General features: G+C 40.9%; 1 protein-coding gene across 1 annotated transcript; it reads right to left on the reverse strand.

The window, feature by feature from the left end:
* Window positions 1–51: 51 nt before the first annotated feature.
* On the reverse strand, window positions 52–27,198 carry LOC128360877 (clathrin heavy chain 1-like). Its single transcript, XM_053321420.1, has 32 exons — window positions 26,905–27,198; window positions 22,843–23,050; window positions 17,949–18,217; window positions 17,413–17,574; window positions 17,090–17,203; window positions 16,403–16,576; window positions 15,206–15,403; window positions 14,421–14,621; window positions 13,509–13,661; window positions 13,132–13,254; window positions 12,781–12,918; window positions 12,424–12,588; window positions 12,054–12,234; window positions 11,797–11,960; window positions 11,539–11,664; window positions 10,868–11,010; window positions 10,497–10,731; window positions 10,245–10,367; window positions 9,879–10,024; window positions 9,528–9,711; window positions 9,155–9,347; window positions 8,812–8,969; window positions 8,536–8,700; window positions 8,236–8,343; window positions 7,886–8,053; window positions 7,584–7,733; window positions 7,296–7,427; window positions 6,735–6,845; window positions 6,373–6,543; window positions 5,969–6,190; window positions 1,829–1,904; window positions 52–1,727 (listed from the first exon to the last, which is right to left on the reverse strand). The coding sequence occupies exons 1-32, from the start codon at window positions 26,944–26,946 to the stop codon at window positions 1,597–1,599; spliced, it is 5,034 nt and encodes a 1,677-aa protein (XP_053177395.1). The 5' UTR covers window positions 26,947–27,198; the 3' UTR covers window positions 52–1,596.
* Window positions 27,199–27,255: the final 57 nt, after the last annotated feature.

Here is a 27,255-nt window from a genome sequence, read left to right on the forward strand (position 1 = left end):
ACTTCCTGCCACACAGACTGACTCCACTGAACACTGGGTACAATTTTTAGTTTTTATTTAGGCTAGTATTTCCCTTTCAGTTAAGTCATATTCTTCCATTTATCAATGACAGATCCCCTTTATTATTAATATGCATGACAACAGAAAGGAATTCAACTTATGGTAGGGTTAGGATGACACTTTACACACACAGCTTAAAGCATGTAAGGAAGTTAAGTACATCAAGGTAAATACAGGCTCTTATTTCAGACCATTCTTGACAAAGAACTGGATGTACTGAGACCTAATTTCTTCATCATAACCACCTACACACACAACCTACAGGAGTGTTTATGGATCTAATCAAGTTGTCATTAGGACACCAAAGGTTCCACCTGCCTGTCCTGTCTTCTGCCTCCATGTTTGTTCTTGCCGCTAAAGCACAATGGAGGAGGAAACAGTACAGGAAAGTGGGTTGGAGGACAGATGGATGGGGTTGAGGGGAGGTGTGTGTGTGTGTGTTTGGGGTCCTCCATCTAAAAGTTTTCAATTTGTCATGTTCATATCTGTACACGCAAAAAAAGTAATGGTGACCGAGGGAAACACCACAACACCTGGCATACACGGACCTCAGCACAAGGGGGATTCGGAGTAAATACACACACACGGTACGGTTAAGGGTTGGGGGGGCCCTGGGGTTCGGTAGCCATGGTCCCGTCCTTGCACATACACAGATACAGTCTCACACAAGCACTGTACACGGCACAAGAGGTCACCTAAATACATGGAGCTGATGAAGGAGAGCTAACATCTAGAAGGGCGGATTGAATAGCCCAATACAGGCTGAGAGGGGGTTAAAATTCTTATTTAGACCATCAGGTCAACACTCAGGCACACTCGCACGCACGCACACACACACACACAAACACACCCTCATTCACACCGTGACATACGTCTGTATGCATTTAAAACTCCATAAAGCTACACGCCTGTGCAGAATATACTATCATTACTTAGTGTTGCTAGCTATAGCCATTGAAATGGCAATATATGTTCAAATATTATATGTAACCTTTTTTCCTCAGAATATACAATGATGAAATGCATTATACAGACAAACAAGACAATGTAAGCTGTTCACATGTTCAGTACATCAAAAGTAAGAGCTTCTCTTCTTCTACATTAATTTCTTCACGAGTGCAAAATCCAATGCTCCTCCACCTACTTCAAAGGCTCATTGCTGAGCTTTAGCAAGTCCACTTCCGCCAAAACAATAAAAATACATGACATAAACATACACAGAAAAAAAGAAAAATTAGTAGTCATAAATATGGAATGAGTAAAACAAAGAAACATGATGTGTGGTCCGATTTCTTTTCAAACAATACAAATAAAAGTCCTTCGATGCAGTTAAATGTTTTTCTGTTGTAACAGGACAACGTAATAAAAAAATAGTACTCAAAACGAGAGTGGGCTGTTGCTTGCTTGTGGCCCCTGTTGTGAGTAGAAGACCATGGGAAGCTGGTGAGGAACACAAAGAGAGAGAGGACAGATGGATGGGAGGTATTGGGTAGAGTTGTGTTGGTGGGGTGGGGTGGGTGACGGGCTGTTGGGTGTTCACATGCCATAACCGAAGCTGGGCTGTGGTGGCTGGGCGTAGCCCGGTGCTGCTGTGTAGCCGTAGCCGTAGGCCTGCTGAGGAGGCACGGCCACGTTGGGCCCTGCTGTGAGCATGAGCTGGGGTGTGCCTGCAACAGGAACATCAGAAAAACGTGTTACAAGAGCAAAGCTGTGGTCATACTGCCAAAAAAGATCCCTTATTATCATCTGTGTTTGGTCTTTTTTTTACCGTAAACAATGGGTTGAGACTCTGTAGCCTGCTCCTCCTGTTTCCTCAAAGACTCAGAGGCTTCGAGTTTGTCCACCTGGTGGAAAACAAGACAACAGCGGCGGTGTGAGACTTCAGTTAGACCGTGTGGGGAGAGGGGTGAAGGGGTGGGGCTCTTGTAGAGCAAGGACTGAGACACCGGGTTTGTATAAACTGACCTCTGGGTTATTTCACTGGCTGACGGATGGGACCATTCCTGACAGGCGAAGACGAATACAGTCCGGATTTAAATAAAAACAGGCTGCAGGAGGCAGGCCTTTCTACTGTGATGGAGATCCTCTATAAAATAATTGGGAGTATCTACAGCTAGAAAGCTACAGGCTACTCTATCGGGCTTGGTTACAATAGTCCATCAGAGAGACATCTGCAGATTTGTGGGAGGTAAAGCAGTCTAATTAGGGATCAGGAAGGGAGACAAAAACAGCTACTGGGCAATAATGGTCCCACCATCCAGCCACCCAAAGCATCTATTCTATCATGTTGGAAATGAGTATGTAGAGAACCAACCCCTCACCAGTATAAACACACCCACGGCTGTTCATCAACATTTTTACATGAAAGCTGGTGGACAGATTTGATTTGCCTTTGGTAGAGATTTAGGTTTACATCTTCTGCCATGAAGTGATTCCTTTTTATGTTGCAATTATATAATGAAGAGGTGAAGACTTTATTTTCAATGTAATTTCTTTAAGTGAAGAAAATCACTATGAGTAAGGATGAATAAATTAAATAGATGAATACAGTTTATGTAACTTAATGTTGAAACTTTGAACTACTTGCAGGTCTGAATGGAACACCGTGCAAACATTTGTCGTACCATTTGCTATTCTGTTGTTTCCTGTTGCCACAAAATACCAAAAAAGCTAATCACCACCCATATGCTGCGTACTGTCACAGTGTCCATATTTTGGTAGAAAGTGTCGCAGGCCCTGGCACATGGTCCAATTAAGCCTTCATGCCAACAGCTAGAAGAAGCATGTAGCAGCCTGGATTATCAGCTTGTTTCCTTTGGTGCTTTAGTTATAACTGAGCGGCTCAGAGGCAGAAAATGACTGACAGAGGACAAAAGGAGGAGCTAAAATTTAAAGAATTAAGCAGCCAGCAAAAAGCTTCAGAAATGATCCAGAGCTGCAGCAGTGTGAAGCTTAAATGTTGATCAATTAAGGGCAGAATTGATGGTTTTGGGTTCAGTTCTCTACATACCAGCTTGATTTACTACTACAGTCAGTCAATCTGGTTAAGCAGGCTGTTTCAAGAAAAGACAGGCTGTTGTTTAGTTTGAGAAAGGGGATAGAAACACATGCTGAAGCGGCAGTTTGGATTTTATTTTTTTGTTATTTTCCTCTTGAGGAGTGCATGAGAAAAGAAGAAGAAGAAGAAGAAGAAGAAGAGAAGCAGAGAGCCATAGTGGAGGTAGTGAGAAAGAGGGTGGAGGGGATGGTTTTTTACAGCCAGTTCAAGGTTTCCAGAAGCAGGCACAGCCAACGACGACGTCTCCTAGTCTGGCCTGAGTGCTCATGATGCTATTAAGGGAGGGGGAAATGCATGCTTGTTGCTGTATGCATTGTGTATTTGTTCCCCAAACTATATTATTTGCTCTCACACACTCAAGTTGATTGTCACTTGAAGAGACCACACTTTACAGTAGCAAAGAATACTCAGAAAAATACCCCTCATTCACAAATGCCTGAACCTAATGTTTATGTTTTTTAATGTTCAGTGGTACAGAAAACAGAAATAAAGGCCTCTGAAAGAATGGTCACTTCATTCAAATAATGGATTGCTTATCATCTATTACTGCAGTGAGATCTTACACTTAAAAGCAGTCTATGCCAAATATGGAAAAGAGTGTATCACCACCCCCTTATATGTAAAGATGATATTTAAGAATTAAGAATGTAATATGTCTTGAAACTCCATTTAAATTGATTTCTAAAAAGGTGGAAATATCCTGAACCTACAATGTCAGGATGATGGCTTGTAGCAGACTGAAGCTGAGGCCCTGTTCACACCTGGCATTTAATCATGTCTTAGAGGATCTGATTACAAGTGGAGAGCTGTGAGTACAGGTGCGAATGCACCCGAGACGCATCGAGGATGTACTGAGATCCAATCGCTCAGACCATAATGGGAGGTGGTCATTCTAATGTCGGATGACGTACTTAAAGCTGTCCACGTGTGATCGGGTCACATGTTTCTGCCAGGTGTGAACAGGCCCTGTGTTTGGTTAGAGACAGGGTAACAGTAGAGTTCATCTAACTAGTCTGTGAGAAAAGGACCTGACCACAGCAGGTGAGGCAGTTATCCGGAGTGGCGCTCTTCACCCACGCACAAGAAGAGGTGATAGGCATGCTGGCTGAAGTGGATGGCTCACTGTGATTGAGGAGAAAGGCTGTCGGGGCATATTTGATCTCTGCACTTTGAGCAAAGTCTCACTGCTGTGTATAAAATTAAAGTCTTATGGTTGACTTTTAAACTGCAATCCTGGACATTAGAAGTAGTATTTTACACTTTGCATAACTAAATAGTGACTGAACCTGTGTTGCCTTGCTTTAGGTGGGATGGGAGCTGACTGCTGACCTGTCTCTGTTAAACACAGTAGGTGAATATGATGATAAATATTCTATCAGTGTAGCAATTAATAATAAGTTAGAAGTAATAACTGAAGAATAATCACAACTCAAAACACTTAAACATTAAAAACAGTGTATTTCTCTGATCTCCTCTTCCTTCTGTTCTCATCTTTCAATACCTTTAACTACTCAGACCTAAAAGCCAACACTGACACCAGCAGACCCTCTAGCAGACCCTTGAAGGCTGGGTGTGAAAAGCCCCACTCTGGAGTCTTGTGGGTAGGTAGGTGGTCTAGTGGAGATGTAGAGTTTTACAGTCAGAAGCAGCAGAGTGACATGGGGAGGGGGAGGTCATGCAGTTCCTGCTAAATTTACTCCTCCAAACTACAGGCTACAGGACAGGGGAGAGGGGTCAAAAAGAATGATTAGAAAATGGATTCGACTTTCACCTTTTCCTTTATCGCATCAACCTGGAAAGGAAATTCAGAGAGGCAACTTAAGGAGGAAAAACAAACAAATGGAAGTCTCCCAAAATTGAAATTGACAAGATAGAAAAGAGCAAACAGAGGACTTCTTACTCAAAGGAAACACAAAAACCCTGAGAGATGCGGGTAATAACGCCACTTTTGATACAAATGCAGACTTGAGATCACTCTAACTGTCAACTTCACCTTGTTGCTTAAAACATTGTAAAATACAGATGTGAATATTGACTGGTAAGTCCAACAGGTTACTACTTAAACAAGATCTACTAAAACTTAAGAGAAAGATTGTTTGCTTCAACAAGAGCAAGGAAGTAGTCAGCCACATGAAAACTCACTACAGTAAACTCACAACTTATGTGATTAATACATATATTGTAAAATCCACCATCTTAGCATCAATGTTCATCAAATAAATGAAACTATTTAAAAAACAACATTTGCCTCACTCAGCTCTGCTACCTGTCATGAAAGCTATAGGTGGGTTGTATTTTGTGCCATGTAACAAAGATAAATGGCATTACGAGCAACACAGCAGTTATGAATCTCCTTTGGAACACATTTGTATGGAAAAGTAGCTCAACTTAATGGAAACCCAAATGAAAAGGAAATCACTGCAGTGATGACACATGACTGAAAGAAGCATAGGAAGATGAGCATGAATGGAGTCAAGAATAGGCAGCATTGGGGTTTGGTGCCACTGCCTACTGCTAAATGGTATCTGCAAATCCACCCGAGCAGTTGTCGATGCTGGTTTCAGTTACTAGACGGGTGGGGAAATCAGAGGGCAAGTATTTAGAGATTTTTTTTGTGTCGTACACCTGTCTGAGCAGGTCCAACATGGTGACTGACATCTGGCTCTCCAGAGATTAGTAAAGGTTTGCAAATATTGCTTTTTCAGTCTTAACATCTAACAGCAAGAGAAAAATCTACAGTTTAACTTCTTATTACCTTTCTTTCACTGTATTAATTTAGAATTGCAAAGACCCAATTTGTTTGTCTGTCACCACACTCACTAGTTACCTCTTCAGGTGTGGATGACCCACCTTACTGAGGTACTCCCTCATGACCTGGATAAAATATGGCATGGAGAAGTCCATGATGTTGTGCCTCCAAGCGGTCTCCAGCACCACGTCGGGCCGCAGAAGGTCGTAGCAGGTGAACAGGCAGGCGGCGAAACACTCCTTCTTGTCTTCATTCAGGAACCAAGCCAGGAGCTCTTCAGCTAGCTCTGTGTCTTTGGACTCTGATGCGTACTGCATGGCATCCTGCAAAGAGAAGGCCACAAATACAGTTCAGGACATTGGTATTATCTGCCTTTACATTTTGGTGCTGTCAGTTCTTTTCTGTGGTGAAAGGTAACACACTGATTTACATTAACTTGGAAGAATTGGAGTATGTACACACACACACACACAACAACTTTGTTTGGGTTTTACTGGACATTCACCTTGTAGAGCTTGTCCTTCTTGCAGAGCTCAACACTCTGTTTCCAGCGGTTGTTGCCCTTGAAGAGGTATGCAGCGATCCTCCTAAACTCGATCAGCTCATGCTTTTCCAAGCCCTGAGCCAGTGAGATGTTGTCAAAGTTGTCGTAGGCGTCGATGGAAGTACGCAGTGCCTGGATGAGAGAGAGTAGGGATTCAAAGATAAAGCTAAAAATGCAGCTACCTGAAAAATTTTATCATGCTTTGGAAAATATAGCAGGCACAGGATCTAAAGGCTTTCCCCCCTCTTCAACCAACATCAACACATCTAAAATAGATAATAAAAATGTTATGCCACACATTAGACAACATTATCACATCATACCGCATAGTCTTCCTCAATGATGAAGAGGTTGTTGAGGGCCTCATTGACTGACTTGTTGTTGTGATTCTGGACCGATCTCAGGTATGGTTTAACCAGAGGGAGCTGCTTCACCTAAACAAAGAATCAGATAGAAAAACATGTCAATGTCACATATTCTGTATCAAATGAGATTTAGCAGATAAAAAAAGATGATTAACCACCAGAGGAGAGACTTTAAAGCAAATATTTGATTATCCAGACATAAATGTTATTCCTTTTATACAATTAGCCATATCTTATCTGTCTGATGGTTATTTTTTGTGTAAAATAAACTGCAGGGGTTTTTGCAGTCTCATAGGTCTAGATGTATGAAATATGTGTCTTTAGACAGCTATAAGAAAGTTTGGCTTAAATGTACTACAGCTTCCATTACCTGTCACCAGATGAGTATTTCACAACTAAGACTGGTATGAAACAACATCATTTGGCAATGATCATTCTTTACTCTACTAGAGAAATGGATTTACAATAGCCTTTTCATTTTTAAAATTCTTAACACAGAAAATAATACTGGATCTGGACCTTGCTGAAGAAATTGACGGCGCGTGTGTGATCAAGTCTTGGAGAAAGGACGATGAGCAGGTCGTTCAGTAACAATGGTTTGAACTCCAGATAAAACTGGATGGCCTTGTAGTACAGCTCCACATTGGCCACCTAAAATGAAAAGCACAGAAACAATAAATTCACTTGAAAAGCGAGTGTACATAAAGAATCTCCACCTCATTAACAGATCAGTACTATGGCACTTTAGGTAAGAACAGAACTCGTTACTAGAATGACAGCTTCACCAGTTAAAGTTACAATCTTTACCTTGGTGACAATGTCTTTGAACTGGCCCTCCTTCCAGGCATCAGCTGGATGGCTCATCATGGTGATGATGGCGTTGTCGTATTCCTCGTACTTGTCGTAGAGGAACACCAGCTCTCCCCAGAGGTGGGCTTGCTCTGCTGCCCTGAGAACCTGATACACAGACACAAAAACACGTTAGTTCATTGACTCATATTTATCTTGGTGAACTTATCAGGAATATTTTAATACGTTTTATGTATTTTGTAAAATTGAGAATAAGTCCTGCTTTGTTTGCAGATGTTGCTGTCGCTCCCCTCGCCTACCTTTGGAATGTTGACACGGGACCAGAAGAGCTCCAGGTGCTCCCTCATCTTCTGGGGTTTGAATTTGGAGTACAGGATGGCCAGCTCTGTGAACATACCCATGTGGGCACGCTCCAGTCCCAGTGCAGCCTCCAGCATAGTGATCAGCTCCTCAAAGTAACCACGATCCTAAAGGGAATACAGACATACTTTATAAAAGTCAACCTAAGACTTTAAATGAGTAAATAAAATACATATTACAAAACTTTCACTTCTTATTGGTCAACACTCTTCGTCAGGGGAAAGAGATTATTTCACTGAAGGCTTTCAGAAGTCATAAGTTTTGCACTGTCCTTGGTTATATAATGTACCTGGTAGTAATTGATGAGTTCCTCCAGTTCATCAGCATGTACGACAATATGCAAGCCACACATTTGGGCGAGCCGGAACTCCTTCCCCTCTACACAAGCAAAACACACCTGAAAGAGAAGAGCGACGTCAATTGTGTTTTTATATAAGAGAGTGGACAGTTTTCTCTAAGTTGGCACTCTCACGTCAAAAGCTTAGAGGCAGACAGAGGAGAAAAGGGTGTTTTGATGTGAAACATGTTTTAAAAAGAACTGTTCACTATTAGAAGGAGTTAAAGTGAACCTATATTGATCATTCCTCACCTCCTTCCAGGTGCGGGTGCTGTTGGCCTTTCGAGCTCCGTCCACAGCTGCCTGGTACTCTCCCAGGTGCACTAGAGTGGAGGCCAGGCGGCCAAAATTGGACACATTGTTGTACAGCAGTTTGGCCGCATCGTACATCTTGTCGTCATAGCAACGGTCACCCACCTGGGGGAAAGATTACAAAAAAACAAAAGAGAAAAAAGCAAGGTCAGCAAAACAGCAGCTGTTGTGAGTTAGCTGTAAACAAGAACGAGTGTTTATTGTCTCAGATCTTACCTGCTGGATGTGAGCATTATTGGGGCCGTTGATGAACTCTTCCAGCTCAGCCAGGCGGTTGGTCTTGGCCAGAGCGAAGATCAATTCTGTTTCAACGTATGACTCACGGGCCTTCTTACGAGCCATCTGCAGGAATTTTACCAGGTCTTCCCAGTTTCCTGCACACAACATAACACAACTCATGTCAGTTTGAAAAACACATCCATCTAATATTTACCAAAACAGCATTAAAGAGTCTTTTTTTAAAAAGAGGAATCAAAATAAATGGATATCAAGCTTGAAATGAACATAGGAAAATAATCGATCCTTTTTACAAGATGATCATTTGGATTAAGATACTTACCGCTCTGGGCTGCAGCTTGTCCCACCTCCATGTAAGCAGAGGGGTCATCAGCCTTGATGTATGAGTCAATGGCTTCTTTGACCAGACCCTTCTGCAGCTGGGCCTTCGCCAGCTGACTCCACACTGGAGGCTCATTGCAGCGCTCTGCAAACTCATAGGCTCTGTCCAGGTTCCCAATGTGCTCAATCAGAACCTGGACACAACGAGACAACATTCAAGATCAATAAGACAATCCTGATGAACATAATTATAAAGCTTTACGTCATTCCTGAAAAACAAGCTTGGATTTAAACTGTAAACGAGCAGTAAAAAAGCTTTTGAGGTTTATGGTGTGACTTTAAAAAAAAAAAAAATCAAGCAGAGGTCCACGCACCTGGACAGCAGAGGTGTTGACATCAAATTTCCTAAAAATAGCAAAAGCCTCCTCAAACAGCTCATTGCTGATGGCAATATTTGCAATGTCTGGGGCATCATAGTTGTCCAGACGGTTAATGTACTCCATGACGCGTGTCCTATCAGCTTTAATGGCCGTAAGGATCAGCAGATTCTGCAGGTTTCTGAAATAACCAAGACAAGAGGATCTCAGTGAACTGTTTCTACGACACTAAAAAAAGATACACAAAAACATGAATAATTGTTCTCAAATACTATCACATTTCAAGAGACTGAACTCCATGACAGCCAACTGACTTCTGTCTAACAAGGTTTATCAAGCCTCTCTCACCTGTGCTCACTAAAGACAGAGTTATCAAGGACAATCTTCTCCAGAAGCTCGATGAGCTCATTAGGAAGGTCAGCGGTCATAAAGGCCTTGACTGTCACAGACACCTCCTCTGGATCCTGGGTCTCTGTCAGGGCTGTCTGCACAACCTGAAGCAGAATAGGACAATCAGGTTAGAAGCATGACATGTAATGTTTTAACTTAATTTTAAAAATATTACAACTGAACAAGTCTATACTATAACAGGCTGATAAAAAGATGAAGCAAAAAACTTCAGGATGGACATTGTCAAAAGGCTTTGGAAATCATGTCTCATCTTGTTAATGCAGCTTTTAGCATTACCGAAACAGATGCAGTAAAGGGTCAGACCTGGTCAATAAGTGGTCTTCTGTAGTTGTTGGTCTCCAGCAGCACGCTCGCCCACAGCTCAGGATTCTTGCGACGCACAAGGTAGCGGGACAGACTCTTGAACAGCGAGTTCTCATTGCACACCTAAAGAATAATACACAAAAACAGTTCAGGATTTTTTTCATTTCTTATTGTATGCACAATAGAAAAAAAAAAAAAAGAGTCTTGTTCCATTTCTCATAATCAATGAAAATATGACTAATGTAAACTCACATTAATTAGCTCCTGGTCACACTGTCCTCTTTCATAGGCCACACAGGCCAGGTGGGGGTCTCTCTTCTCACAGTACTTGCCCACCACGCGGCTGTCGTAGAAGGGGTTCTCCCTCAGGAAGCGCTCTGGGTTATTGTTGCTGTCGATGTAAATCTTAGCCAGGGCGTTGTGGGTTGCGGGCTCCTCGCAGCCTTCATGGATACGAGCCTCCAACCAAGGCAGCAGCAGCTTCAGTCTGGAGAGAGACACACAGTTAGGATTACTCTGGTTAGGAGAGGAAAAACTGTTAACTCATGACTCAATAAATTGTGATGAGTTGACTGAATTATTCAACTTTTGCTATTCACTTGAATTAGTGTCTTTCTTCTTACCGATTTCTTTTCTCCACTTCAGCGACCAGTTCGTCTGTGGAGAACTGCCCTCTCACCACCATGATCAGGTTCTTGATCACATCCTCAGCACAATCCACATCCAGCAAACCTCCAATGACTACTGGCAGACGGCTTGGGTTCACCTGAAATAAATGATACGCAGATACATGTTTCAATTCAGGTGAGGACGAATGCATGTTGTGACTTTATTTTGATGGAGCTATTTTTATTTCAGTTATTAATAAATTCATAATTTCATGTCAGACAATTAATGTGATATATGTGAAATATGTAGTTTCAAGTGGTTTGATTATCCATGATTCACTAGGTGCAGATAATTTAACAAGAGAAGAAGTAAAACACAACAGAAGAAGAAGAGTTGAACGAGATGTTTTGTTGTTAGCAGTCAAGCCGTTTAGCCTCAGTTGCCATGAGCTAACGTGTATAACCTTTTTGATTCACTAAAGAAGCATGTCTCATTTTAAGTCTCGAGTCTTGTCTTGTCAGTTTTGAAGTTAGACCAAGCTACAACAATGCACAACACTGTTTAACTTTAGTACAGTGGTCCAGGTTCCACATATGGCAGATGTTTAATGTATGTTGTGTCAAATGTTTACTGTTCTGGATATAAAAGAACAGTTTTATCTTAAGCCAGGAAAGTATTAATGTACCTTTTGCACATAGATCTCAATGTATTTCTGCAGGCTGTTGCGGTACAGGTACAGGACCAGATCATGGACAAAATCGAAGCGGTCACAAACGATGATCAAAGGCAGCTGATCTGTCAGCTTGGCTTCCTATAGAAAAAAAAAACATTGAACATTAGCACTGGCAAAAAAATGACAGGTTAAATCATGTCAATAGTAAAAAGGTTTATTCTACACTAATGTTCACTAATGACAATGCAGAAGTACTGGTCCACTTCTGACCTTGAGGAAGTTCTTCACACGCTCAGGATCGTAGCAGTTACTCTCTCTGCAGATTCTCTCCACCTCTTTGATCTGGCCCGTCTTGCAGGCAGCCTGGATATATTTGAAATGAACCTCGGGGTCCTGGCTGAAGTTCACAATGGAACCCAAGAAGTAGAACAAACCTGGAAGATGAAACAGAGGCATTGATTAACCTGTATTTTTTTTGAATGTCTTTTTATAACTTCAAAATTTGAGTTTGCATTTTTCAAGCTTACCCTCAAAGCTCTTGAAGGACTCAAAGAGTTCAGTGAGGGACTGAGTAGAGAGTTGCTCATGGTACTTGGAGGCAACCTGAACACAGATCTGCAGGTTCTGACGAATGTTGGCAGACAGCATAGCCCTGAGACACTCCAAAGAGTCCTCCACTGATAAAGAGCCGAAGAAATTCACCAGCCACTGCGAGGACAAACAGAAAACAATCAGCAATACAAAGAGGAATATGGTCAACACAAACCAATAAATCACAATATGTTTTATTAACAAGAAAATGAGGAAAAATAATATACTATTTTAATATACTGTCCACTACAGTACGCTCTATTACATTTTATTTATTTTTCATGTGTTCCTTTGTTTATGCTCTACCTCTGGATTGAGGAGGTGTGTGTGCACCACAGCACGCTTTATGTCATACAGGTCGGTGTAATGCTCCAGCGCCCTCTGCAGGAGCCCAGCCTTCTCACACAGCTGTGCTACATGTGCACGATCATAGTGGGTGAACATCTGGTTGCCTAGGATGGCGTCTGCAACCTGCAAGCCAGGACACAGGGTCAAAGGAATTTCAAACGTAATTAAAGATTCATTAACAAGAGTCATTTTATAACAGGTGGCAGAAGAAACTTTAAACAACTGATCATCTGATTTTCAATGAAGGTTAAAGCTAAATCATAGGTTAAAGTGATCATTGGCATATTGAGGTTTGATGTATCCATGTTTGTGTACCTGTGGTGCATGGACCAAATTCATCTCCAGCAAACGTGTCTGCAGTGGTCCTTCCATGGGTCTGTTGTTCTTCAGAGCATCAAGCAGAAAGGATGTGCACTGCTGGATCAGGTTGTACTCCATGAAGACATCAACAATCTGGAGACACAAAAGATAGGAATAATCAGGTTTGTGAAACCCCTCACAACAAACTGTATATTTCTTTATAATATATCATTATTAGTAGTAGTATTCTGCATTTTACTTTTATAAAAACTTTGATTTATCCTTATCTTAACTTGTTGATTGGGAATCAATCCTGGATATGTTGGTGCTTGTAGTGTGAATATATTTTAAGACCATTGTTTTTACCTGTGTGATGTCAGCAAGTGGCTCTTCATCCTGTACCAGCATCTGGGAGAACTGAAGGCCCTGTTCTGGGCTGATCCGCATTACGTTCCTTAGCAGGAAGATCCAGTCTGGAGTGTATCCCACCTACAGAGGAAATAGATCTTCATTTGACTGTTTCATTTTTAAAGTCTTCTGTTTAAATTGTTAATCCAAACGCAATACAACCTTTCATCAATGAAGGTTCAAGAATGTACAGACAACAGTAGACCAAAGTCCAAGATACAGATGAGTTCGCAATGTTTCATGAGATCAAATTGTTCTGTCTTGCTTCTCTGCATCTCACTACTCATCTTTTCTACAAGATAAATATGGAAGAACACAAAATCAGGCATTGTTACCTTCTTGGCATAGAGGACAATCTTCTGGAACTGGCCAGTCTCAGCAAAGCACTGAATGACCTTATTGGGGACGTTAGCTCTGAGGTAGACACTGAGGGCAAGAGTAGGGTCAACAGACTTCACCAAGTCTCCAAGCTCCTCAGAGCACTCCAGCTGTAAACACACACACACACACACACACACACACACACACACACACACACGCGCGCGCACACACACACACGCGCGCACACACACACACACACACACACACGCACACACACAGAGAACCATTAGAGATAAATCAAGGGTTTAAAAGCAGTGCAATGTAGAAGTGCAACACAAAACAAATGAGGAGTCGGAAGGTCTAAATTAGATAAACATGCACTTAAACCTTTTCCAAGAACACAAAATTCTCAAACTAGCTTCATGTGTAATCCTCAAGCCTCTGCATTGATGCTGTGTTTGTCGAACTGGGAGTGTAACATTAATCACACTGGACAGCAGCACCATATTTACTTTCAAACTTTGATTTCTGACCCACGATTTATTGATTTTACAGAATGTTCCTGCCGAAGATATGAGTCCTGTTCTCTGAAAAACAGATGATTGTCTGCTCAAAAACACACATAACTGAAACCAGAAGTGGAGTGGTAATTTTGGAGGCTGAGCAGCCAAATAACTGACTATAATAGTAACCAGGAGAGTTTTACCATCATTGAGCTAAACAGTGTTTCTTCCCCCAAAATGATGGAATAAAGCTATTAATGTGGTGAGTGCTTAGTGAGTCAGCCCAGCACACTGGCTCAACAGTGACTATTTTCTAAAAGAGTGGATCTGTTTCTGAATATTTTTTAAAAAACACTATTAGTTAATATAATTACTCTGATGATAATATGAAGATTGACCACTGTAAAATCACTGAGCACATACCTTGTCCTCTTTCAGCCATTTCTCCAGCAGCTGTTTGCGGCCCTGCTGCAGGACAGGCCTGCACAGCTCCAGAGACTCAAATTTATTAAGCTGGCCTTGATCCAGTAAGATGCCAAAGTACTGGAGCAATGGAGACCTCTGGCCTGGTTGGGCTGGAACGCTCTGGAACCTACGGATGGTGTCTGGGGTCCGCAGGATACCCTGGAGAAGGAAGATGGATGGATAGACAAAGGAAATACGTTACAGTGGAAGACTCAGAAAAGTGAGAGGGAAATGTCCCTTTTGAGCACTGCCTAAAATAATAGTGGAGGAGTAGAAGTATACAACATTAGGTTACCATTAGTGACTACAGTAAACAAAACATGTAAGAAAGTACAAAAAAAATAAAGATTATTTTCACCAAAGACAGACTGCATCCTCACTTTATCTGACAGATTAATCTCACGTTCCAGATAAAGAATCATGAAAGCCTCAGGTTTTTACAGTGTAAAAACTACTTTTCAACAACTAAACACAACCTAACCAATGAATCTTTGACCAGCATTTTCCAGTGGAGACCCTGATGACCAGCATGATGATAAAAAAACAAAACAAAGTTTAACCCTTTCTTAATTTGGGTTGTAACTATTTTGATGCATATCTAATCTTGTTTCACATATACCTGACAAAATCTGGGTGTTTATTGTCGTGCTAAGCTGTAGAAATTTGCTTAGTTGACACAGTCTGAGCTTATATTAGATGAACTCTGGTTGAGGTTGCTCTGAGTGCAGCGATTGTGGCAGTACCTTAGGTGCATTGGCTGCCACCTTGGCTGCTTCTGAGTAATTCCCTGCTGCAAACAGGGTGTTGAACTTGCGGGCAAACAGCTCCTCTGCACCGGCAAGGTTGTTACGGACAGCCATGCGGAGGGCCAGGTCTGGGTTCTGGAGCACATTGGTGATGTAGGGAATGATGTTTTCCTCCTCCACACACACTGACAACACCTGGAAAAGCACATGTTCATGTTTTATTATTAATATGCAACAGATGCCTAATTGATGTGTTTTATTCCTGAAGATAGAACAATGTAGTGTCTCCTTTCTGTTTTGTCTTATTTCTAAATCCTCCCAGAGAACCCAATTACCCCTAAAGCAAATGTCCAAATCACCCAGAACATTTTCACTAACTTGAAATTTGAAACATTGTGACACCTGCTCATATGCACACTTTACATTTACAGAGAAATGTTGATACACTTGAATTTGAAACCAAGTTCAAGTTCTTTACACACACCTTTGTGTGCAAAAATAGATTTAAGTGAATTACATCCTAAGACGTGTACTTGTCACATTCCTAACTTACACGGAGGGATTAACTCATGTTGTTGCGTGTAGTGTTACATTTTGTCTGCATGTGTGAGTGTGCGTGTGCAACACACTGAGCTGTGTATGGTAGACTTGCAGGTGAGAGCCAAGAGCAATAACAGGATTAGATAGTGTGTTCTGGCCGGCCGAGCTTAGCCCTCCTGCTGGGGCTGTCACATGCTGCCTGACACCAAAGATGCTGCTACAGCCTGATATTTCAAGAGGTTTCCTCAGTCAAGGTCACATGACACACAAACACCCACAGTGACGTATCACAGGGAGAGTGACTCACCAACAAATGTCAGCAATAACCGGTTATCATGGACAAGAATCTACCAGGTATACACACATACTGAGGCTTTTGCTAAACACTGTTTAATTCAATATTCAGTGTCATAAAGCATCATTACAGCCATTTACTAAACCCGTACCAACATACAGGCAAAAAAGGTGTATGATCTTAATGTGAACAAACACTGTCTCATGATTTTTGCTGTAAATTCAAGAATGTGCACTGTATGCAGTCTTCAAAGGGGAAATTACAGAACAATATTACAAATCTAGAGAATAATAGAATGACAGGGAGTTTAATATTAACACAAATTAGATGACGGAGGGACAGGAGACAAATAACAGTACCTGTCCTTTCCTGTTGACCCCAATGATACCAGCGGTAGGCTCATGTGGGGCAGTGACGAAAATGGTCTCCCCGCTGATCCTGTTCATGTAGATGCAGGTTCCAGTCTCCAGGTCATACAGGTGGATGTAGCCATATTTGGTGATGAGAAAGACGACATCTTGCTTGGAACTGATCTAGATAGAAAGACAAGAATAGAAAAAAATGGTAGGAGTGCCTAAAAATAAACAAACATTGTTTTCAAAATGACCTTGAGACACTGAACCTCATGCCCGCAGACTCTACGTAACAGGCTACAATCAGGATATGACCCTGTGGACTGTTAAGATGAGATATTGGGTGGTGAATGGCAGGATGGGATGGGGTTAATACACTGAAGGGCAGCTCAGGATTGTTGCAATTTCAACACATGAAGGATTTGGTGCAATACTGAATGAAAAGCAACTTTATATTTGAATGGTTCTTAAATAACAACTTTAAACAGCAAAACACACATCAACAGCATACTTCTGTTTTCTAATTACCTCTTTAAGAAAATCTTAAAAAGCAGTAATGAAATAAGACCTCATATGTATGCCTTCTCCTTTGGTGGGAAACAGGAAATCTTTGCTATGACACCATTGTTTACAGAACCAATACAATCAGGCAATAAGTATGAGCACAAGTCTGCTCCTAAGTAGTTTGTGTACCTGCATGGCGACTGGGAAGTCATTCTGGGCTTCTGGAGGAAAGAAAACATCCACAGCTTTCTTTGGAAATGGCTGGTTCCCAGTCGGGGGAGTCCCCACTTCAATGATATGCAGCTACAAACAAACAGACAGACATTCGGATAAAAGCAGATAAGTCAGGTTACAATGGAAGATTTCTTTGATTCAATAAATCTGAAATGGATTCTGTATATTCCTGAACACTTTTCTATGGTTTTATTGATTTCCACTTTTCAAATGAGTCCATCCTGATCTTTATTATTGAAGTTGTCTGCCTGGCACTTTGCAGCAACAATAAATCTTACCTTTCCTCCTGCCTGTCCTCGCACAGCAAAGCAGAACAGAGTTGACTCCTCAGTATTATCCTCCATCTTGAACTGTGCAAAGCCAGCGGCGTGACCCTCGATGGGCTGAGACACCTTTCTGTCCACCGAGTACAGCTGCATTGCTCCAACTACACGATTTTGCTGAAGGAGGAGAAAAAGATCACAAGTCAGGGCAAAGTTTCCTGTGATTTTAAATAGCATGAAGATATTGCTTGATAACCAAACTGGGAATTTCTGATGGACTGGCTAGTTCTGTGACTGGCAGATTTTACCCCAACAGATAAGCTTAAGTAACTCACTTCATAATTAGAGTTAGCCAGTCCCTACAAAACCATTAAATGTAAATTCAAGCCTTTCAACTTCCTGCTACACTGTGAAACATGGCATTGGAGCACTCCGGTAATAAAACAATTGTTTTCTGAAACTGAGACAAAGTAGTATGATACAGTGATTAGCAAATGTGTTGACAGTATTGTAAGTATTCCAATATGTCTTCAACCACGCAGTTAATTTACCTGTGCTGAAATGCCGATGAGCAGCAACCATTTCTGTTTGGCATCCGTGCGGTAGTTGATGATCTGGCACCCTGCCAAGCTGGAGTGTCGGTCAAAGACTTTGATTGGCTGAGAGTCACCTTCCATGCTCCAATGGTAGACTGCGTTGTCTGTGACCAAGGCGACGGTGTTGAGGGAGATCCATTTCCAGAAGGTCACGTCATCTGTCATTGTGTGAGCCTTCATCTTGCTCTTCATCTCAATGTTGAAGATCTGCAGTGTCTTTGCAGCTGAAAATATTCAGAGCCCAGGTTAACGTAAAGTGACCCAGATGTGTGTGATTGTGACCCTTCAAAACATTCTTACAACAATAAAACAGTACAATGAATCTAGTGACTAAAAGATACCACACACAACCCACAGCAGACTTTGAGGGAAGAAATCCATTGAGGCATACCAAATTCCAATTGCTTGAGAAATGTTGGTAGTCGGGGTTTGGTTTTAGTAACACCAAAGCACCATACAACAAGCCAGTACCAGAGTCAAAAACAAGAGGCAAGACCAACAAAAGGGGGCAACCACTTCAATGGTAGATCTGCATTCAGTTAGGCCTGATGCAATCAACTGTGCAGGAGAAACACATTCAGTTGAGGTTGAATATGCAAACCACTGCTGATCATGTGGAAAATTGTAATTATTACTCATCTACAAAACATATTTTTTAAATTTGAGACTCAAACAGACTAAGATCGTGTTCCGACCGATAACAGCACTGCCTTAAGAAATGTTGTTCATTTCAATGTGACTACTTCAGTGTTTTCCTGGAAAAAAGTCAAACTTGGCTCAACTTTTGCATCATCATCCTACACTGATCAATTCAATGTGTGCAAGTGAAGAATACTTAGGGTATCTCGACTAAAGACCTGTCGATTGAGGACTGTTGCAATAATATCTTTCAACACTTGTGAAATCCTATCTTGTAATATTACACATTGTTGTGCCGTGTCTTGCTGAATGTCCAGCCTTCAAATTCATCAATCTATTACTCAAACTATACTTCTGGAGTGGATTGTGTTTCATCTTCTCAGCGATACCTGTAGTAGAAATCCTCTGCATGTATTTATTCATATTTTTTAACGCAGTGCTATTTCCGGACAGGCTGTCGGATTATGCATGAGACTTCTACTATTCCCACTGAGATTCTCAACTAGATTAAGAAAGGTTTTCCTGGGTGTTGTGGTACAATGGTTCAATGCTTTTCACCCAAAACCAGATCAATTAGGAACCGACTTCAGCTTCAAAACGATGCCCAGTGCAATAATAATTTTCCCACCCTCCAACCCCACCTCCTACTAGACAAATGAACCTCCAGGCCGTTATCGTAGCTCTTACGGGATTCACATTGTAATGTAATCCTAAAATGAGGGATGTTGGAATTTGGGTTGGGTCTGAATGCAGATTAGCAAAAGAAGACCACAAAGCACACAAACAGATGTGATGATGGGAGGGATGCTGGACGGATGCACTTACACCCATTCTGTATTTTTCCCCCCTCCAATTCAGTCTCACTGGAGGAAAGATCTTTTGGGTTTAATTTAAACCCAAGCAAGCCCCAACCAAACTAAAAACTAGAATTAACTGGGATTTATAATTATCAGCATATGAATGATAATACTGGGAGGTACAGTGACCTTTATGGGAAAAAAACTCTCTAGGGAGATTACACTACTATGTAAAAACTCACTGTCTGCTGTGTAGGTTTACGTACAGATAATGAATGTGTATGAAAAAGTACAGGAATAGTTTTGTTCTCTAATCAGCTTCTTTGGACTGCACCTTAACAATTACTAATCAAGTTACACTAAAGCACACATTTTGTAAGGTGCCAAGACTAATCCTAACATAATGTGGATGTCAGTAAATCCAGTCAAAATACATATGTAAAATAATGATCTGAAAGCAGTTGTTCACACTAAATTTTGTAAGACTTTGGGCCGTGTGGTTTTTTGGTAGATAAGACTAAAGATGTTGGCATGCTCTTACAGGACCAATGTGAAGTCTGTGACCAAAGGAAAGCACTCTGATCACCAACTGCAGTGTTTTCAGGCTTATCAGCCACGCTGGTTATTGATTGTGTTATTGCACTCATTTGATCTATTCATGCGACACTGCTGTCACAGGTTAATCCATAGTGATCAAAACACAAGTCTGCAGCTCTAATTTCATAGCTGAACCACTGAATTAAACATGAAATAAAAACCAAAGTTAAATTTCAGTTCAGTTTATCTTTCTCTCTCTTCATAATCCATATGCAACTTTCCTCCATCTCTGGAATAAACTTTAATCAGCCTTGTTTATTGTTTGTTTTATTGACAAATTGTGCCTAATTTACATTATTATTATTATTATCTATTTTTTATTGTGTGTTTTTTCTGTCAGTCGTTAGTGTACTGCTGTATGACATTGTGTATTTGATACTACCATTTGGAGATGTCTGGGTCAGAACATTTCTACACATAGCGGCTTTCAAAGATCTACATAGAGCTATCACAACGCTGGCAATTCTGACTACTGCCAACTCATGGTTAGATTTGCATTTAAAGAAACTATTCTAGTGGTCAATATAAATAAATATTCCTCTCGCTGTCAGAGGAAGACATTTTGACATGTCACAGTAGGAAAAGCGCAGGTGTAAGTAAAAATGAATGACGCCTCATTTTCATTAAGCTGCTTCAGCTTCAGGTGTTGTGTATGGTGGCTCTCAGTCACACTATGATAGCTTACTGTGGAACTTAAATACAGAGCCGTGGTTAATGTTCTTTTCCTTCTATGACAGGTCAAAATCTCTGCTGTGAAAGAGCCCGTTTACAGAGAGGCACATACTGAGATTTTCCACACATGATGTAAAATATTTTCTACTTCTATACTGATGTTTGTGTTTTTATCAGAAATCTGGTCCACTGCTGCTGTGTGCAACGTCAGTTCAAGTCTACTGGCATTCATTGATTGACATCTTTTGATTTGGCATATGTCATTCCAGTAATACGTGGTAATATCAGTGCAACATCAAAGGCCAGTGATGTATATTTCTTATGAAAATAAGCCACTAGCCTACTGTTCATTGACAAGATACTGATTAAGGCTGTGACCTACGTGCTTGCTTGCTTTTGATATTGTTTAAATGACCATATAATTTTTCAGTGTGTTTTAGCCCTTTTACTACAAGCATACTATACATTACTACCAACCATTTTCCAAAGCACATAACACTTTGTATCATTTCTGAATATTCAAAGAATAGTCACTGATTTAAAAAAAAAAAATCTTTCTTCTAAGACAACCTTTTGGCAGAAGGTTATTTGGTGCCTTGAGCTCAAAGATAAAAGGAAAAACTAAAGCTTCCAGATTCACATTGTCATCTTCTCACTGTATATTTGCTTTGAGCTTTGCCATTCAGCAATCAACGTCCAGGACAAGTCAATGTTTGATTAAACTTAACCACCACAGATGTACCGTCTATGATTACCACACAACAATACAGTTACTTTGACAAAAATACATGTGGGTGGGATGTTTATTGTGATGGATCACCTGTCTGAAGCAAGATTTCATCCTTTAAGTGCTTATATTCATACTGTACTGAGCCTGATGGGAAAAAATAACTACTTAAAAATCTAAAGTATTACTGGATGATTTAGAAAATGGTCGGCTGTAATATAAAATGTGCGTTGAGTGTAGAAAACTGGACAAACACATACACACAAAAAACAAATAAAAAGATATAGTCCTTTAGACTGCCCTCTCAATTTTGCTAGGCCCTGCTAGTGTTATCATTCTTAAAGCGATGGTTCGGCGTAATTTCGACCTAGCGTCATATGCACCATGAGGTCTGTCTAATCAGTGCCTCAGCCATTTATTTTCATTTGGTCAGCCGAATGGCTTAGTACAGGAGTTTATTAAAATAAACACTTAACTGGTGGCTTTTACTATGCTGCTACTGCTAAAGCTGTAAACATTGTCGTAATATCGCGTGATCACTGAAATACCGTGTGGTCTCGTGAGACACCCGCACAGCACATCTAAAGATCTGTGCGAGATCGTGCAAACTTTTCTATGCATGAATTTATGAGTAAAGGCCCTATTTGTACTACTGTAGAAGTTTGATAACAATCCAGGCATTATCAGTGGGGTCATTTACAAGATACATTGGTAGTTCCGTTAGCGCCTGTACTAAGTCATTCGGCTGATGGCTCTAACTCCATTATTTTCTGACCAAATGAAAATAACAGCTGAGGTGCTGATTAGACAGACCTCATGGTTCATATGACGCTAGGTCGAAATTACGCCGAACCATCGCTCTAATCAAGCATTCAATAAAACTACTGTCAGTACTGTGCATACATTTCAAGACAGTGCATACAGGATTACACTTTGACAACTCATGATATGTAAAATTCAACTCACCGTCTGCAAACATAAGAAAGCAGTAAGAAATGAAAAAAAGAGCAAAAAACAAGCAAAATAGACAAAGCATTCATGACAGCATGACATTTTCCTAACACTAATACTACAGCCACTGTTCCTGTAATATCGGTCTGTTTGTAAATTTGAATTTCTACATTTTAGTTGCTCTATTTACTCGTTTTGACAAACAAATGGGGTGGCCTATGTATGGACATTAAAATGAAAAGCAGACTTTAACAACTACATAACTGACTGACAACACAAAACAAAATTTACACAAATGGCCCAATGTTTTTGGAAAAGCACTGTAGCAAGATTTATGACTGGCCAAAACTTATAACAGGTTTACTTTTTAGTCTATTTGCTTTCAGAAACATAGCACACTCCTCTCTATGTGGCACATAAAGGTATGTACTATCAGTGCTACATATGCATTTTAGTTAGAGCTTACCTTTAAGGGCAATAACTTTGCTGGCAGGATTCATGATGGCACTGTCTGCAGAGATGGGCCTGCGGATGGGATTGTTGGGGTCTGCCATATCAATGATGACAACCTGGGCCTGCTCACCCACCTTCTCCCTTATACAGATGAACTTGTCGGACTCCATGGTTAGAGTGCTGAATCCGATGTTGGCGGGGTTGATCCCCAGATTCTGGAGCTAAGACATGAACACAGGACTGTTTAATACAAAGCATCAAGAATAATGCAAGTACAGGACTTGTTTTCATTGAGGGTCATTATGCCAAAATAGCAGTGAGTCCATGTGGACAGCAGGATATTTTAGTATATAACAAGACAACTCAAGTAGCATCATCCAATTCAAGATGAACTCTAGGGGTGTTGAAATTAATTGATTATACAATGCATCGCGATGTGGACGATTCTGCATCGTTTAACAAAAGTCAAGAATCGATTATTTAAACGTTAGTTAATAACTTGATGTTGACAGATGACAAAAGTGGAACCAAACTGTGTGGGCAGTGCAGCAGCCGGATAGTCTTATCTGTAGTTCATCTTAAAAATATAAGCAAAGCGGTTGGAAGCATTTTGTGATTTAGTGACTAAATAATTACCTTTGCAAGACTATCAAGAAGTTTACCTTGAACTTTCAACGCCGTCACTCACACTAACGTTAGCGAAGCGGCTAACACACTGCAACATGAAACAACGTAAACTCTGAGGTGAAGAAAATAACTCGGTGCTCAGTCTGTTTGACCTGAACAACCCTACAGCTGCTCAACAGTACAGCAGAGAGGCTCCTCTGCACTGCTGGAGAAATGATAACAAACAGCTGCACTCAGTTTTTTCCTCTCATACAGGCAGGTGAGCTACACCTTTTGTTGGCATAGACGCCTTTATTTATCAGTAGACGTCAGGAAACATAGGAGAGAGACGGGGCAAAGGACCTCCGATCGGGATTTGAACCAGGGTTCGAACCGGCTGCGCATATGGCATCCGCTCCAACCACTCGACCACCAGCGAGCCCAAGACATTTATGTTTAACATGCATGTTGAATGTTGACATTCAGATTTCAAAATACTTTCTTAAAAAGGGAATTCATATTTATCTGACTTCTTGTATCAATTGATGAAAAATACAGAAAAATCAGGATGTGATGCATTGAGATGCATCGTAGAATCCAATCGAACTGAATTGTTAACAGCTGAATCATAATCGAATCGAATCGTGAGGACAGATTTACACCACTAATTAACTCATACATTATATGTTATAATTATAAGTAGGATCATATTGTACCATAAGACATAATTTGACCTACGTTCAAAAAAAAAAAGAAATGATGTGAGACAACTTTTGTCAATTCTTGGCAAAACAGAACCTAATAATCTGAGGCGCCAGATGGTTTATTACACGAAACCATCCGAGAAGTCGTCCTTGGAAACTATTTGGAAAAGGGCAAGTGCTTTCAAATGAAAAAAATTACTTGGCAGGTGATTGGATGAACCATCTGTCTATCACCGTCTTACCTTGCGAGGCAGCTGGATTTGCAAGATCACGCGAGAATCCTCATTTTAGTAAGGTGACCTTGGGTGAGTTGAAAGGCACCATCAAATAAAATGTATTATTACTATTATTATTATTATAGCATGCTGATTGGTATAGGTGTGTAAATTGAAGCCTGACAAGATGGATTCAGACATGATCTTGTGATCTAGCGAATCCAGCTGCCCTACAAGGTAAGAACCTAAAGGAGCAAGTACCCATGTTGGTATTAAACCCACATCAAGAAATCTTGACTGGTTTGCATGAGTTTTCCCAAGCTTATGTTGTTGTATCCATTCCTGAACTGAGTTGTAATTGGGCCGTACTTTCAAGGGTAACCAGCTGTGTTTTGGAGTATGTTACATAGTTCCCCCTTAGCTGATCTAAGGTGCATAGTAGGAAAACTGCACCCCTGTGGGGATTCATATTGTTTTTAAATATTCTGCGATAACACCAAGCACATCTAATAATCCCACACAGTAAGAGGCTGAGATGAGACAGCTGAGCTTGAATTCATCTCAACTGACTCTCAGCCGTTCCCTGAGAAAAATGATGATGCCATTTTTGACTGAATGGATGGACCACCTGGTTTATCTCACACCTGGATGAAGTTTCACGGATAGAAACCCCAACAAAATAACGTTAGTCTGACGTCATCTGTACAAATGGCTTGCCAAGATGACATAATGCCTCTGAATGACGTGATACGGCACAGAATCCAGTCAGACTGCAGCTGGCATTTCTTTCATTTCATTTATAGAAAACATCACTTACAACATGTGTGACATTAAAAGGACCTTTTCGCCCATTTCCAACCCATCTCTACCTATCCGAATTTAGGATACGGTTTGAAAAACACCTGCTGTTGTTGCCCATGTTCTCTGTGTCTCTGGGGCGCAGCTGCAAAATCAGTGGTTCTTCCAACAGTGCCGTCATTTGACATGTACAGTGAATGACATAGTTGGGGGCAAGGAAGAATTACAGGCTATTTCAGCTTGGATTTCTAGTTCCCGCCTCTGGGTAACCAGGGGGCATGCTCTACATGCCACTCAAAAATCAAACATTCCTTGAGGATACATTTAAGAATGTTTTGGCTGACTCAGATATTAAGCCATATTTATATGAGCCAAAGTATACAGCCGAAGAAATGCAGCGTAGAGAGGCCAAGGCTGCATTAGCAAGATTTGGTTGGTGGGGACCATTCAGACCCTGAGCTGCCGAAAGCACACAGCAACTGGTGGCGAAAATTGTCCTTCGATGCCAAAAGAATCTGAATCATTCTGCTGCAATTACTTTCAGCGAGGGGTAGTTTTTGTTGGATGCATTCACTGACACCAACCTGGTGAGTCCATGTGTGCGGTACTACACAAGGATTTCGGGGTTGGGCGTCAGAAGCTCATGCACAATACATCCTGGTAAATTTAGGCACTTCTAGCATGGCTTCCGGAAAACAAAAAAATCTGCTTTTTCAGTCAATGTTGCAGGCACTGAGAAATTTACATCCTCAATTGACTACATTTACCATCAACACTGATTGGACACCCAAGTACAACGTGGTGAAATTTCCCTTTAAGACAATAAGAACAACAATTAGGCATCATGATGTAATTAAGACTTCATTAACGATGTTTTGATAGTTAACACTGTAACAGGATAAAAGGCAAAAGTAATACTAGATTAAAAAACAACAGAAAAGGTAGGCAATTAAATCTAATTTCTTTACATAAAAATAATCTTGGAGAAGACTAACAAAATGTGCACATTTATTATTGCTTATAAGTTAGATACACTCAAAATACTTCCTAAATACAATAATATAAGCTCATATGACGCGCGAGACCTTGAAAACAGAGATTTATGGATGTGAAATTTCCCCCTACAAAGTCTACTGAATTTGTTTGTTTTATTTCTTCTATAATATAGTATAACATCTTTGGGTTCCAGCTTAATTGAATGGTTGGTTTGAGTCCGGATGGATACTGACATTCATAAATCAGATACATAGTTGGGTTGTCCTTTTTTTTTTAAAACCGAAATAAATAAATAAATATCACATTTCTTGCAACTGACCACGGTTTCACAGCTTCTAGCTACCTGAAATATATAGTTTATAAATCAGGTCGAGGGCCAAATGTCATTTATTATACAGCTAACATTAGATGACGTGCTCTCATCATCCCTCTCACGACACACTGGCTGTATAACGGTTTACTAGCTCATGTAATATAGCTCACCCTAAAATGAACAGATGTGTAGCTCAATAACACAAGAACTCGTCACTGAAGGTCACCACAAGTATTTATTGTTGATTAGTTAGTCCACCTCACCGGTGACAGATAACGGCGGCTAACTTTAAGTCGGCATCAGTCCGATGAATGAGAGCTAGCTGTTAGCTGATGGCTAAACGGGGGAGGGGAGGTCATTCATTCGCTGCGGGTATTGACGTTTAACGGGACTAAGAAATTAGCGTTTTAGGTTTGTATAGATGCTAGTTTTTGCCCACGTACCTGCAGGTGCTCCTGGAAGCGGATAGGTAGTATTTGAGCCATGTTTTTTCTTTCCTTGGGCTTCTCCGGAGTCCTGAAATTATAGCCGTACACAGCTCGCTAGCTGGGCAGCAGCACCGCGCTAGCTACGACCTCCTCACTGTGCGTGTAGGTCGGAGCCAGTCAGTGAAAATGGAGAAAGAAAAAAAACACGATAAAAGATGGCAGGTGGTGTTGTTAGGTGCGTTTCCTGAAATCTGGTGTCAGTGAAAATGTTCAGTGCGTCCCCCCTCTGTGTGTGTTTTCGGCACTGCATCGATGGATGGCAGTGATCTTCTGTCCAAAATCCGCAATGGCGGCGGAAACAAGCTG

The sequence above is a fragment of the Scomber japonicus genome, chromosome 6 (genome assembly GCF_027409825.1).
Source record: "Scomber japonicus isolate fScoJap1 chromosome 6, fScoJap1.pri, whole genome shotgun sequence".
Classification (NCBI taxonomy): domain Eukaryota; kingdom Metazoa; phylum Chordata; class Actinopteri; order Scombriformes; family Scombridae; genus Scomber; species Scomber japonicus.

Excerpts from the sequence above, each read along its gene's own strand:
- LOC128360877 (XM_053321420.1), bottom strand. The coding sequence starts at position 26,946 with ATGGCTCAAATACTACCTATCCGCTTCCAGGAGCACCTGCAG. Across the intron at positions 8,054-8,235 it reads AACTCATCAATTACTACCAG|GATCGTGGTTACTTTGAGGA; the intron begins GTACATTATATA and ends TATTCCCTTTAG. Across the intron at positions 7,428-7,583 it reads TCAAAGACATTGTCACCAAG|GTGGCCAATGTGGAGCTGTA; the intron begins GTAAAGATTGTA and ends TTTTCATTTTAG.